We start from the raw sequence: 15,597 nt of genomic DNA, 5'->3' as shown, positions 1-15,597 counted from the left end.
GGTGTCCAAGTGTTACCCAGACTTTCACGCCAGGATAGCGTCCTCCTAACGCAGCAGTGTCCCCCTGGTTATTAGGTGTGTTTTTCTTCCTCAGGGGTACTGTTTGCTCAGCCAGCAGGCACCAGCTCATCCACGCCCTCCGCACCCAGCAACAGCAAGGCAAGTGGTGGCCGAAGCGCCCCCAGCGCAGGACTTCCTGTTTCTCACACATCTACCTCATCGTCTTCATGCACCTCCAACCCCTCGCCTTAGAAGCCGCAGGACCCCCGGACAGGTGATGCCAAGTCAAAAGCTTTCCTGCTACTCCTACTCCTACTATTACTACTACTATTACTACTACTAATGCCAAAAACGGGAACAGGAAGTTTGAAGTACACTATCTATCTCAGGTTATGACAGGAGTCTCCTCCGCAGTGGCCAGTGGGAGGCGCTACAGCCAAGCAGATGATTTCAGTAGCAGGAGAGAGAGAAGTGCGACCTGTGAATAATTTATTTTCTCTGAAATGTACAGAATAGCAGAACAAAGCAAAGTGATGCACTGTTTACACATTTTCATATTCATACTTACCTCCACGTGTCCGTGCTCAGTGTTTCTGACACAACTTCGTCTTTTTATTTTATTTTGATTTTATTTTTTTGGTTAACTAAGCTCAACAACAAAAAATAACATGTAAATATTTTCTATTTTATTCAGGAAAAAAAAAAAATACTGAAGATTTCTATATTTCAGGGCAAACCAAAGCACCGATGTGACCTCACGCTTTCAGTGACACTTTCATTTTTATTTTTATTATTATTATTATTAATATTAATATTATCGGGATGGGTTGGGGGGTTTCGTTGGCATTTCGGGCCAACCACACGCCAGAGCACAAAGGTCAGCGAGGCGTCTTACGGAGACCAAGCCTTTTCCAGCGGACGTGTCGGTTTGTGCGTTGCGGTTGTTGTTGTTGTGTTTAATTTTCGGTTTGGTTCTTTATGGCTTATTGTGTGCCGGCCCTCGAGCTGCACACTGTCCGGACCACGCCGTCTACAAGCGGACTGAACGATGAAGACTTGTGCTGTTGGGTTTCCACAAACTTCAGGGAGGCTGCCGCTGGTCTCCGGCTCCGTTGCGCATTACTGGCAGCCTCACGTGCCGCTGGCGTCTTGCGTTCCTCCTCGGCCTGCTCAGATGTTTCTCAGTCTTTCTTCTCAGGGAGCTCGATGGAACGGATTAATAAAATGAATGAATCGTACGCCTATGCATTGACAGTCGTGAACAGCGCGCCTCGTCTCGGCGATTTTACGAATGTTGTGACCTTTTTTGGGTTTCTCTTTTTGAACCGCTGTTTCTCTTTCTCGACTACAGGGTGACTGCTTTGACACTCACATATATCCTCCCGCCGTTTCTTTGGCTAGCTGTCTGGGCCAGAGAATCGGTTGGCACACAATCTGCCCCCAGCTGATTCTGATCATTTACAGCTGAACGCAAGCCAGCTGGTGACAGACTTCGCGTGTGACAATCGGGCCATCAAGCCCACTGCTGAGGCCTCACTGCAGCCCCCTAGTGGTGTGGATCCTTCCTTCAGCTTATCAGAAGGGTGCTGCGTGCCAAGCGAATGCAGGTGGGCGTGTGGACACCCAGCTGTGCCCATCAGTCCTTCTGGCTTTTTCATTTATCTTGTGCTTCTATCATTGCTGCTGCTTAACTAAAACGAGACGGTGGGCTTAGCATTTCTGGGCTGGGGGGGCCGTCTTATGTTGACAACTTCATCACTTGTATGTCCCGCCAGGCTTTTAATTTCCTGCACTGGACTCGAGCGCCCTGTTGCACCCACGGCCCGCTGAAGGCCCAGCAGGCGGGCACCGTGTACACCAAGACGGAGGAGCCGTGGCCTTGGCTGCCAGTCCTCGCTCAGTATTCCTGCTCGTCATCTCGCTTTTCTTTTTCCCTCTTTTGGTGTAAATGTAAATAGCCTTTTTTTATTATTATTATTATTATTATTATAATTATTATTTTAACTTGTTCTTGATGCATTTGTGCAATTTCCAGACCGCCAAGTGGCATTTGTGAGGTCCCCGTTTGAAATATTGGGGGCTGCAGAATTCTGCGACTCTTGCTTTATTTGTGTATTTAGTTGCTCCGTTTTGGTGTGCTGTTAACCAGCCAATGAGTGGCGTGACGAGGGGCATAACGGAGCTACAGCGTCTTGACTGAAGGCGACGACGTGTGCCCAGTCACTATGGCAGTCGTGACCCAGCGTTTCCTTTGAAAAGGCAGCCGCTTGCCATGCCCAATCGTTTTTGAGTTTAGTCCTGCCGACTACGCCACTTGCACGAATGTTGTTGCTACTTTTCCACTCCTGATGCCCGTTGGCACCTGTTGTTGTTGGTTTTTTTTTTTTCTCCTTCATTTTGGCATGCGAGCTCCTTGCGGGCTTTTCAGCAAAATTTTGGAGTAGTATTATGATTGACAATGCTATGCGGAATGATGATGATGATGATGATGATTATTTTTTTTGAAATATCTATAGATCTATATCTCTTTCTGTCTATATATTTATACGTGTGACTTTTATGATGTGTCAAGTACAATCTTGTGCTGTTCTTGCTGGAGCTCAATCGCTCTTCTCAGGGGATTTCTAATCAGAATCAATCGGACGTGTGACTGTTTACAGCCGCTGTCTGTCTGTCTGTCTGTCCGTCCGTCCGTCCGTCCGTCTGTCTTCTTTCTCTCCCCCCTGCCCGCCCCCTTTTTACGCAGACCTCTGCCTGCCGCTGTTGGCCGCCACTCGTCTCGCTGTCCCCGGCGAACTCCTAGTCTGCTGTTGCTTGTGAGCTTCTGCTGTCTGTCTGTCCTTGTGGCTGCCACTCGCCAGTAGGGGGCGACTCCACAGACCCCAAGACCGCGTCACATTGCACTTTCGTCTTCATTGCTCCATACACTTTGGCTCTCGAGGTGCAAAGATGGCGTCGTCTCTGCTAGCCCGAGCTCGGCGTTCGTTAGGAGCTCCTAAAAGCTGACAAGCGCGGACCCCCCAGTAGTGCTGAATGGACGCGCTGCTCGGCCGGCTGTACCCCAACGTGTAGACGTACCAAAAAAATAAAGCAACAGCCGGGGACGCCGAGGTGACCGAAGCGACCGGCCGCTCAGCGCTCTTATGCCTTATGCTGCGACAATTCACGCGTCAATCACCCGGGAGAAGAGAATCCTTCAGACTTTGCTCATGTTTGGCTTTGTAAGAATTTTTTGGGGATTACTTTGTCTAGTTTGTGGTGTGTTTTTTTTTTGTTTTTTTTTCTTTTGGATATGAACTGTTGAAGCTGGTTATACAAAACACAAAGGCCGCCCCCCCCCCGTCTGTGACATTGAAGAAAACGAGCAGACGGGCGGGCAGGCGGGCGCCTCACAGAGAAGCATTCATCCTACGACTCAGGAACAAATCAATCGCATTCTACCTCTGAAGTCAGCCTTGTCTCGCGAGTGTGTGTGTGTGAGAGTGTGAGTGTGTGTGTGTGAGTGTGAGTGTGAGTGTGTGTGTGAGTGTGTGAGTGTGCCAGTCCGTCACGAGTACTTTATCACGATTCAGAACACTTGGAAAGAGTTTACATTTTCTAGCCGTCTTCAGATTGTATTTAAACCTCAGCCTATTTAAAGAAGAGTTGACAATTGTAAGTGTGAAATGTCCAAGAATAAACACGAGTTCTCGCTTACGTACGCCTCGCCGCCCCTCATTGGTCTGTGCTTCTTCACGCCGGGGGGGGGATTGGGGGTGTCCTTGGGATGTCCCTCTTACACTCCGTCTCCTCAATCTGAGCACCCAATGGGTGACGAATCGGGATCATCAAAGGCGTGTGAAGGTCCTCACAGGGCACCCAGTCTAGTGCCAGGCTAACTGGTGCCCGTATACGTCATCACGCAGGATCATCGCTGGGACAGCAGGCCAATCACCCCCGTGAACATCAAATCCGATACCCAGAAGAGTGCCACCCCGGATCACTGAGAGCGCCACCGCGCAGCCACAGAAATTAAACATCACCAGCAAGTCGCCCTCCTTCAGGGCTCCTCGTGAAGCCCACTTTTCAGGTCCTGCTCTCCCAGCACCCCCCCCACCGCACTCACTTTGTCAGGGGGTCACTGCAGTGTCCAACCTCACTCCGCCATCCCACTGCAGGTTCGACACTTCACAGCTACAAGGGAGGGTCCCCACCGGCCGCGTCCCCCTCACCTTTCATTCCCCCGCTGTGCTGATTGCTCAATTTCCTGGGCCCCTTATCTTGCTGACTTTCCACAAATCAGATGTTCTGCCTCAGCTTGCCCCCCTGTCTCCCCCCCCCACGCTGCTGTCACTTTAATTCAAACGGCCCTGTGACGCTGAGTGTCCCACTTTTTAAACTTGTTTGTTTGTCCTATGTGAAGACCACCACACTCTTCCTCTTCCTGCTCATCCTGATATTCAAGATGAATTACAGAAAGGTAAAGACACAAAGTGAACAAAATGGCCGACCCTGCCACGCCCACTCCCGCAGTCCCCGCCCCCTCGCTCACGTGACGTCAGGAGGGCCGTTTTTAATTATTTACTTTATGCACTCGGCTCTCTAAGGACTGGCAGCTGCAGGTTGGTCCCCCACGAGTGCCCGTCTTCAACAGAACATCCTGCCCATGGTGTTGGGGGGGTCAAGTCCATTGAGTTCCACTGAAGACCCCATCACCACGACCACCATGAAGTCCTCCAGTCCCCTCATGTTTGGGATCTTCAACAAGGAAACTGCCACGTCATACAGTGGAGGGCTAAGTGGGCATCAGCAGGGGGCTGTCAGAGATGACCCCTCTAAATCTCAAAGTCCAACTTGGCAGTGACGCTCCTCTAGTGGTGTGCAGCCCCGTGTTCTTCAAGCAGACCACCTTGAAACTCGTCAAAAAGTCGACATCGGCAGGCAAGAAGGCTGCAATGGTGACCAACGTTGCCTAACTTGTCGTGTCTGGTGTGTCCACTAGAGGGCAGCAAGTCCTGCTCCATTACTGGAGTCTTCAGGCTTTGCCTCTCCTCGCTGCCCAGCGCCCCCTAGTGGCCGGCACTCGCCTCAGAAGAAACCAAACGAGTGGGAAGCGCTGAGTCTGCACTGGTAAGGGAGGACCTGGGGAACAAGGAGTGACATGGGCACCACACCATGAGTAGCAAACCATGTGACTTGGTGGCTTTGAAGGACACGTGAAGTGGCTCACAGTAAGAAGAGAAGTGGGACAGTGGAGCCCAGCTGGCAAGGAACACGTGAACATGGGGACCCCCGTAGGGACAAATCTATCACCAGCTTTACAAAGGGTGGTCTACAGGTGCCCATGTGTGCGGTGGGGTGGGGGAAACAAGGTAAGAAGGTCCCTGGGATTTGCAAACACCGACTCAACGGTCCAGCACTGTGAGGCTGTGAAAAAGTATTCTCCCCCCCCCCCACCCCCCCGGTGTCCTCTGCCTTTATGTATTCATCACAATCAATGTGACGTCAGATAAAGGGGACCCTCCGTCCAGTTTCTAAGCCCACCTCAGCCTGAGCAGCTGGAGCCGCTCCCAGTAAGCATCGGACACAAGGCAGGAGCAACACCTGGACAGGAGGCCAGTGCAGGACAGACAGACGGCCCCCCTGACCTGCACACCTAACCCCCCCCCAGACCCCCTTCTGAGGAGACACAGCCCCACTTTGCAATGGGCGCTTCATACGTTTAACTCCGAGGGTCCTCCAATGATGTATCTGCCTTGTGAAAAAGTAATTGCCCCCTTCGCTTGTCACTCAAACAGCTGACTTAAGTTCATTGACTGAAAACAAGAAGCCCTGTAACCTTGAATGACCTGATGACATTTATAATGCGCTTTATGTAGACAATGGGGGGCCGCCTCACCCCCCACCAATGTGCAGCACCCACCTGGATGACATCACGGCGGCCATTTCAGTGCCAGTACACGTGGCACAGCCACACATTAGCTTTTAGGAGGAGAGAAGGTGGCCAGAATTACCAGGCTGTGGTGGGCAGTTCAGCCAGGATAGCGGGGGGCACTCTGCTATTTATGAAGGATGCCAAGCCACCTTTCATGACTACAGAGAGTCGGGACCCGCCACTTGTGATGGCACCATCACTGTACTGGGGCATTGGGACCCACCCACAGACCACAGGGTGAGCGCCCCCTGCCGGGCCCACCAGGTCCTTTCCCAGTAGCTTGACCTGCTTGGTCTCCCACCCCAGTGCTGGCCAGGCCCAAGTGGGCATAGCTTCAGGTGACTGAGCAGCGCAGAAGTGCAGGTGGCATGGCTGCTCACCATAATGACCCCCAACAAAAGCCAAGGAGATTAAGAAGGGGGCAAAGACTTTTGCCAGGCCCCCTTCATTCGGGGCTTGAGTGTTTGTAAGCGATGAACGAAAAGTCGTTTACAGTAAAAGTAAACTGTTGGCACTCTGCCAGCCCTACCGTCCACCTGGGTAGCCACCTCAGGACTCTGGTGCGGACCCTCCTGCGCTCTGGTGGGCTTCCCACTGTGAGGAGAACGATGCACATTCGCTGCTCAGACTTCTGCCATCCTTCAGAGTCCCAAGTGCCCAGTCTGTTAGGAAGGTAGTGGGCACAGTGGGTCTTTGGGTGCCCACCTCATCCAGCAGTAACATCTCGCCACTCCAGCTCAGCCTACTATGACTGCTGTGACCTTCTTCACCCCAGGTGTGTGTGGATTGTCAGATTTCAGTCACTTGGCGGTGGGCACAGATCACTAGGGGGGCTCATTTCTCCTAAAAGTCTTCACCCCTTGGCCTTTGTTTAAACGCTAGTGTCCTGTACGGGTTTATAGCGCCTTGTGGTCCTCTGCCTAGTGCCATGACGTGTGTGTGGCACAAGCAGAGCGAGTGACTTGACAGAATTCAGACACTAGAGGGCGACGTGATGTGGCCCGCCAGTCCTCCTATCTCAGCACAGCACAGAGAGTGGCAGACTGGCACACGCGGGGAGAAGACCACCAGAGGTGACGGCCTGTCCAGCAGTTCAGGTGCAGAAGGTGAACGTCTCGCTAATCAGGCGGCCGGAGAGTCGATCAACTCAGGTGGGTAAGAAACTTCCTGGAGTCTCCATGGGACAATACGGCCCCTATAAGCCCATTATATAGCTCCTTCCACTTATCACTCCATCCGTTATATGGCGCCTGTCTTCTCTGTGTGCCTAGCACTAATCCTGGCACCGGCGAGTGGTGGTGCGTTGCAGGCTGCTGAGAAGGTCCCAGGACTATATGGACACTACAAGCCTTTGACACCTGTCTGGCTATGGCATCGCAGGCTGGTGACGTTTGATTGGCACACACACGGCCTCTGAACACGGGACTGTAGAGTCGCCATAAACAGTAAGTACAACAGTCCTAACACTAGAGGGCGACACCATCAGTGCCAGAGTTCAGACACCAGGGGGTGATGTGGTCAGGCAGTGCCACTCACTCATTGTGGCCCCTGTGCCCGGGACCATAAGGACGCCACAAACACATTAAGTGCCGTTCACGTCCAGCTCTCTGCCTACGATAGAAGACTCTTCACTTCTGCCACTCTATTATGTAGCGCCTTTCACATCTGCCTGTCATGGGCTAATGTTGGCACTGGTGAGCAGTCATGTGCTCCACGTCATTTAGCGTACACGGCTAAGAAGTCCACTGGACAGTGAAGATGGTGATGATGATGATGATGATGATGATATAAACGCATAGCGGAGACGGGCACTAGAGAGCGACGCAGTCACCTCATTCCAAGGTCATCAGTTATGATGGCACCAGACAGTGACAGATGACAGCGGTGACTCAGCCCATGCCAACTAGCACTTACAAGTAAGAATTCCATCATTGAGGACTCCAGACACCTTATATAGTGCCTTTCACACCCGTCACTATCTGCACCTTTAAGGACCACCTATCACCAGCCATGGCAGTGGAGGACAGTCACTGGGCTCTGAGTGTGTGACAATATGAGCGCTGCATGCCTTTCATATAGTGCCTTTCATGTCTGCCTATCTGGTGCCATGTGTTGCCCGGTGACTGGCACAAGCTGGTGAGAAGCTGACTGGACTCTGCGTATGGAACAATAAGAAGCAGGTGAGCTTCTAATTCATTCATTTTGTCAATTCACTTTAGCTGGAGCCCACCCTGCAGTCATCGGGTGCCAGGCAGGAATGGCACTTGGACAGGGTGGCAGTCCCTCACAGGGTGAACTCACACACATTAGGACACCTCCTACAACTCTGTATGGACTGTGGCAGGAAAGCCACACAGGCGTGGGGAGAACATGCAAATGCCACACATGAAGGACCCGAGTGTCACATTAAGGAACAACTCTTGTCACTGCTCAAGTCTGCCATCAACAACAGCCTTGTGACAGCTCAGCGCTCCGGACGTTCAAGGTCAGCCAGTCCTCCTCACTGAAGGTGGCACTGCAGAGTGGAGATGTGGGACTGGCACACACACTGGTAAGCAGCTGACTGGTCTCTGTACATGTGACCATAGGCATGCCATCCACTGATCATATAGCGCCTTTCACTTATTCATGGTATCAGAGAGTGGTGGTGTGTGATTAGCACACGCTGGTAAGATGTGACAAGAAGGACCCCAGGCACTAGAGGGCCAGATTGTTGGTGACACCATCAGTGACAGAGTTCAGGCACTGGAGGGTGACATGGTGACAGATGCAGAATAGAAGAAATTTGACAAACAATGCAATGCAACTTCTTTTGTATGGCACCAGACTCCTTGGTGTGGGTAAGCTGTGCCAGGATCTCAGATGTAGCAGCGCTACACAATCAATAGAAGGAGACATTAAAGGCGCTATATAGCAGGTTTATCATGCCCATGTGGTCCTGTGGGCAGAGCCCAGTGCTACACTGACTACCATGTGCTAATCACATGTCACCACTCTCTGGTGCCACGAGGAGCCACGCTGCCCTCTAGTGTCCAGATTCTCTTACTGATGGCAGACTTGAGCAGCGACTGAATTCTTATTTAATGGGAGCCTGGGGCTCCTGTGTGGAGTTGGCATGTTCTTCCTGCCATCCAAAGCCATGCAGGTCAAGTTGATTGGCATTGTTAATCTGGCCCCTGTGTGTGTGTGTGTATGCCATCCTGCCCGGGTATTGAAGTAGTCAACTTTAAGCGCTGAGAACAAACGCCCTCGCCGGTGACGTTCCCTATTTACCTGACGAGGTAAGAAGACGGCATCACGAGGGAGAGCTGGTGCTGAGATGAAAGCCAAGCGTTTAGCGAAAAAGTGGCACAACAAGCCTTCTGTGCCATCTGTCATCCTGGGAAATGTGAACTTGTGAATTTCCCCTTGGGATTAATAAAGTATCTATCTATCATATAGTGCCTTTCCTATCTATCTATCTATCTATCTATCTATCTATCTATCTATCTATCTGTTATATAGTGCCTTTCCTATCTATCTGTTATATAGTGCCTTTCCTATCTATCTATCATATAGTGCCTTTCCTATCTATCTATCTATCTATCTATCTATCTATCTATCTATCTGTTATATAGTGCCTTTCCTATCTATCTATCTATCTATCTATCTATCTATCATATAGTGCCTTTCCTATCTATCTATCTATCTATCTATCTATCTATCTATCTATCTATCTATCTATCATATAGTGCCTTTCCTATCTATCTGTTATATAGTGCCTTTCCTATCTATCTATCATATAGTGCCTTTCCTATCTATCTATCTATCTGTTATATAGTGCCTTTCCTATCTATCTATCTATCTATCATATAGTGCCTTTCCTATCTATCTATCTATCTATCTATCTATCTATCTATCTATCTATCTATCTGTTATATAGTGCCTTTCCTATCTATCTGTTATATAGTGCCTTTCCTATCTATCTATCATATAGTGCCTTTCCTATCTATCTATCTATCTATCTATCTATCTATCTATCTATCTATCTGTTATATAGTGCCTTTCCTATCTATCTATCTATCTATCTATCTATCTATCTATCATATAGTGCCTTTCCTATCTATCTATCTATCTATCTATCTATCTATCTATCTATCTGTTATATAGTGCCTTTCCTATCTATCTGTTATATAGTGCCTTTCCTATCTATCTATCATATAGTGCCTTTCCTATCTATCTATCTATCTGTTATATAGTGCCTTTCCTATCTATCTATCTATCTATCATATAGTGCCTTTCCTATCTATCTATCTATCTATCTATCTATCTATCTATCTATCTATCTATCTGTTATATAGTGCCTTTCCTATCTATCTGTTATATAGTGCCTTTCCTATCTATCTATCATATAGTGCCTTTCCTATCTATCTATCTATCTATCTGTTATATAGTGCCTTTCCTATCTATCTATCTATCATATAGTGCCTTTCCTATCTATCTATCCTGCCCTGTGCCCATTGACTTCTGGGTAGGCTCCAGCGTCCCCACTCCCTGCTCAGGATACAGCAAATTTAGAAAATAAATGAACTGCTGCTGCGCCCTCTGGTGTCTGAACTCTGTCACTGATGGCGTCCCCGCTGTGCTAATCGGCACATCAGCACTCACCGGTGCCGCGATCGGTGCTAGACAGAGAGGAAAGGCGCTATATACGAGATGGAAAGGAGGACAGATGTGACAGGCACTATAAAATAGGGTTATAGGGTCCGTATTGTTAGTAAGTCGGAACTGATGGACTCTCCGGCGCCTTCTGTACCTGAACTGCTGGACAGTCCAGTTAAAGTGTTACCTGCGTGTTCCAGTGGCACGTCTCCACTCCCTGGGGCCATGTTTAGTGGTAGGCAGGTCGATGTGAAAGGCGCTATATACGAGATGGAAAGGAGGACAGATGAGGCAGGCACTATAAAATAGGCTTGTAGTGTCCCTATAGTCTTGTGTACAGAGGCCAGTGACCTTCTCAGCAGCGCGCAACACACCAGCACTCGCTGGCCAGGCGCTATATAACAGATAGAAAGATGGACCGCTGTGAAAGGCGCTATAAAATGGAGTCATAGAGTCCAGCAAGTTTCTTGCCCGTTTGAGCGCCACGATTAGCGAAACGTTCAGCTTCTGAGCTTTTCTAAAATGCTGTTAAGACGGTCCTGAGGAGGACTACGCGACCTGCCATCTTCTTCACCTGAATTATCCACCTGACCTTGAAATGACCGACGAAGCGCTGCTCGAGTGGTCGTCGATTTCTCTCGGAGGACTCTCACTTCTCGGGCTCGTGCGGCGTTTGGGTCAGGAACTCGGGATGCGCCTTTCGGCCGGCAATTACGGTAGTCGAGACTGTGCGCGTGCGCGTTTGGTTGGCGGGACACCGCCTATGTGCAGAGTGCGCAGCCGCGCCGGCCGGGCGGCCACGAAGAGCGGGATGGAGGAGGAGGAAGAGGAGGAGTCTCGCTGTGGGTGGAGAACAGGAAAGGGGCGGAGGGAGCAGAACGTCAATTCAAACGGACTTGTGGTGAGTGCAGTGGCGGGAAGAACTGAAATAAATAAATAAATAAATAAATAAATAAATAAATAAATAAACGTCAGAGTGAATGAAAGCCGCCCTTCTCGTAACGTTTGATTCAATGAGGATTTATGAACGACATCTGAAATATTTCAATGTGGACTTCACTGTAAATACTCGCAGTCTCCTCAGTCGCAGTACACGTTGTGCTGGCTTCTTTTAAACGTCACGGAGGGCAGAAATCACCTCGTAATTGTCAGCAGGGCCCTTGAAGCCCACCTGCTTAGGTCTGAAAATGTAAACCTTCTGGGCGTGGCTCTTGTGGGGGGGGGGGGGGGGGAGGACCACCGGTAAAGATGCAAATCTCCAAAATAAGCGCACCTTCATGACCGGAAACTTCAGCATGGCAGAGAATGGCAACCCCCCCTGTCTGCGTTACTGATCCCCCCCCTTTGTGTGTGCCGTGGTGTGGCGGACCCCTGGGGGCAGATGAGCCCCCTCTGATCGCCTGTTCGTTTACGTTTTATTATAAGGGGGTCCGTTACTGCACAACCCTAAAAGTGATTTGTGCTTTGGGTCGGGGGACCCCAAAAAGCGCAAACTGACCAACGGTGACGTCACACGTGGGGTTTTCTTGGAGCGGCGACTCAAGAAGCGTCGGGTGACGGAAACTGAAGTGACGTCCGGCAGGAGTCCTCGGGCAGACAAAGAAGAGGAAGGAGCCCCCGCAGGACAGACGGATGGGGGGCTTGCTGGTTGTACTTGTGAACTTACAGAGCGCGCTGGCCTGCTGTCTTGTGGCTGACACTGCGAGGGTCTTCTTGGACTTGTCACCGTCGTCGTATTTTGTTTATGCAGTGATGAAGCCACCAATTGCAAAGGCAGGTAGCTTGGCAACCACTGGGTGGGCACGGCGAGCCATAAGCCCCCAAAACTTGTTGTGGACCCACCTGCCCTTGAAGTTATGAGCGTCTCGGGTGATTGTTGGTGTGGTGGTCTGTCTTGGCGCTGCATCGATCACAGAAGGGTGTGGGGGGTCCGGACCACCTCAGAAATCCCCCGTAGCTTCACTCCTGCTGTCATGGCTCCTCTTCTCCGACTTTGTGCCTTTTAGGAGTTACGCCCCACGCCTTCAGCCCCCCTCAGACCTTTCAGTTCATTTTTGACTTTTCACTTGAGTGGTGGGGCCTGCTGGAGCTCTAGGGGGGGTCTGCCAGCATCAATACATTTGCCCACCTTATTAAAACTCCACTTTTAAGTTGGTCATTGGGGGCTGCGGAGGAAAAAATGAACTGCAAAGGGTGGAGCAGAAGAACAACAGGGCGGGCCTGCGACTGGGGTCTCATCGCATACTTTTATGGGCACCCAACAGTTTCGTTTTGTGACGACTGCCATCAAACAGCGAAGACCCCCAGCGTAGTAACGTGAAATCAGCGCTCGGCCCCTCACTTTAGAGCAGGGGTGTCGAACTCTGGGCTACAGGTTTTCATTCTAACCCTTTCTCCTAATCAGTGACCAGTTTTCACTGCTAATTAACTCGTTTGCCCTCTGTTTTAATAGCCCTGTTTTTAAGGATTCAGTGCTCTGACTTGATTCATTTCTTCATTAAATGACAGCCAAACAGAAATGAGGCGTGAAACGAGCCACCAGATGACCAGCTAAACTGGGTCTTCAAACTCCAACCAATTTCACTCCATCCAGTTTCTTAATGAGAAGCTGATTCTTGCTGTTAATTAAACTCCTTCTTTAATTCCATGGCTTGTTGCTGCTCTCATTCTGCCACAGCAGACATTTCCAAAACTGTTGATTTTCTGCTTTTTCCTAAGAACTCCATCAAGATGTTTGGGTGATCTGAGAGATCAGTCTTACTGAGACCTTCACCTTTCGTTATTTTCAGATATTATTATGGGATATATTATCTACTGTTAAATTCTGCTCTGTACTTCTAAAATTTATTTCTTATTATATTGAGGATTTGTTCTGTGTATTGTATTGTATTGTATTGTATTGACCCCCTTCTTTTGACGCCCAATCTACCTGGAAAGGGGCCTCTCTTTGAACTGCCTTTCCGGAGGTTTCTTCCATTGTTTTCCCTACCAGGGTCTTTTTTTGTCTTCTTAGAGAGTCGAGGCTGGGGGGCTGTCAAGAGGCAGGGCCTGTTAAAGGCCTTTGCGGCACTTCTTGTGTGATTTTGGGCTACACAAAAATAAATTGTATTGTATTGTATATTGTGGATAGCTGGTGGTGTGGCGGCTCGTTTCGTCTCATTTATTGTTTTGCTGCTAATTAAGGAAAAAGAAACAAGGGGCGGAGTCACGTTAATTAAAATTAAGGCAAAAGAAGTTAATTAGCAGCAAAAAACTGGTCACTAATGAAGAAGATGGTTAGAATGAAAACCTGCAGCCACTGCGGCCCTCCAGGACTGGAGTTCAGCACCTGTGCTTTAAAGGAAAAGCGGAGACCCCAAATATCCTCGAGTCCTCCTCCTCCTCGTCTGGGGTGTACAAAGTAACAAAATAAAGGGGTCCTGTGACTGGAGACCCCATCACCTTTAACAAACAGGAGTCCAAATGGAGGTGAAGCCCCCTTTTAGTGTCTGCGCTGCCACATTAGGGGAGCAAACTGCAAAATTAAAAAGCACCGCCAGCCGGAGAATACAAAAGGCGGACCACCAAAGCAGTGACGAGGGGAGACTCGAGGGGGTAAAAACCTGCACCCTTGGCTGGGGGGCTCCAGGCTGCTTGTCACTCGATGTCCTTGCGATAGGCAGGAGAGCTACGGAATGAAGTCTAGGGGGGCTTCTGTAAGAAATGTCTGACCGGCCCGAGCAGACCACCTTCGTTTCATGACAAGCCCCTCTTTGTCTCACAGTTAGGGGTCTGCAGGTTTGGACTCTTCTTGTATGCCTTTCACAGGTGACCACACGGTGTCACGGCCCTCAAAGGGGGGGACCAGCGGCCGTTTACCGACTCGGCCCAATCTACTGGAAGTTGGGGTCAGAAAGCCCCTTCTTGAATCAGTCAGTGTGCCAAGCAAGCTGCATGTGGCAGAGGGCATTGAGGGGTGGACAGAGACACACGGACAGCCGAGTAACACAAAGCATTTATTAAATCGAGTCCCGGGCGGACCCACTCGTGTCTTTCAATTCAAAGTAAAACAAACAGTGGTTCACATTTAACGCGGATCTCCTTCCTCCTGGTTTTCTTTTTCCAGTTCCGATTGTGGAATGTAAAGTTAGGACAAAGGAATGTTTAAGAAGATGTGCAACACAACAGCCCACCAGCTCAAAATTTAAAAAAAGATATAAAAAAAGTTTAAAAAACATACAAGCCTGCCAAGGCACTATATAGATTAAAAACATGAGGGCAGGTGGGCCCACCTCAAATGGCATCCTGACTGCAAAGGGGCAACAGCAGCAGTAACTCGTGGCCAGCAGGGGGCAGCCGAGTCAAAATGCAACCTGCCGGAAGAAAATTAGAAACGCAAAATGTGCGCATGTGCGACTCAGCGGGCGGAAAAGGCCCGCCGTGGACGCGCACGTCACCTGCACGCACACTTGTACTCGCCCTCCACTCTGATTTGTAACAGCTGACCCGTATCCACGGTGCCAAGGCTACTGGCGGGTCCCAACTGAACTACACCAAGTCGAGGCGTCCTGAATAAAAATACAAAAATCTGTAAAAACAAACGAATAAAAGAAAATGAAATGGCAGTTGGCACCACAGGGTCTTAAAAATCAACACCACACACCGGAGACTAAAAGATCAAATTACAAATCAGCGGTGCCAGGGAGCTTCAGAATGGCTCTTTGCTAAATGCTGCCCCCTAAGGAGGCGAGAGTGAACTGCAGAGCAGCGCCGCGCAGCACACGCACAATCACACACACACACACCTCGGTCCGTCTGCGACCAACACAAAGGGAGGCGCTGGGAAGGAACGAGTTAACTGCGGGAAATGAAGAACAAAGCCTGCCATCAATGCACAATATAAAATAAAATAAAAATAAAAACGTGTGGGGCTGACAACGCGTTTCCCTTCCGAGTGCGGACTCGTGTGTCCTTTTCTATAAGAAAAATACTTGCAAATTAAAAACGAAGCCCCGTCCATGAAAGTGGCAGGACCCCCTGACCCCCCACTTTTTTACCCCCCC

General features: G+C 49.7%; 1 protein-coding gene across 1 annotated transcript in view; it reads left to right on the top strand.

Annotated features, from left to right (window-relative positions):
• arid3a (AT rich interactive domain 3A (BRIGHT-like)) overlaps window positions 1-3,696 on the top strand; it is a 48,169-nt gene extending 44,473 nt beyond the window's left edge. The window contains 1 exon segment of the mRNA XM_028816671.2: window positions 95-3,696. Within this exon segment, the coding sequence (XP_028672504.2) occupies window positions 95-252 (158 nt within the window). The 3' untranslated portion in view covers window positions 253-3,696.
• Window positions 3,697-15,597: the final 11,901 nt, after the last annotated feature.

This window comes from Erpetoichthys calabaricus, chromosome 12, assembly GCF_900747795.2.
Source record: "Erpetoichthys calabaricus chromosome 12, fErpCal1.3, whole genome shotgun sequence".
Lineage (NCBI taxonomy): Eukaryota > Metazoa > Chordata > Cladistia > Polypteriformes > Polypteridae > Erpetoichthys > Erpetoichthys calabaricus.
The sequence above is the reverse complement of the archived record's forward strand: the minus strand, read 5'-3'. Positions and strand labels throughout refer to the sequence as shown.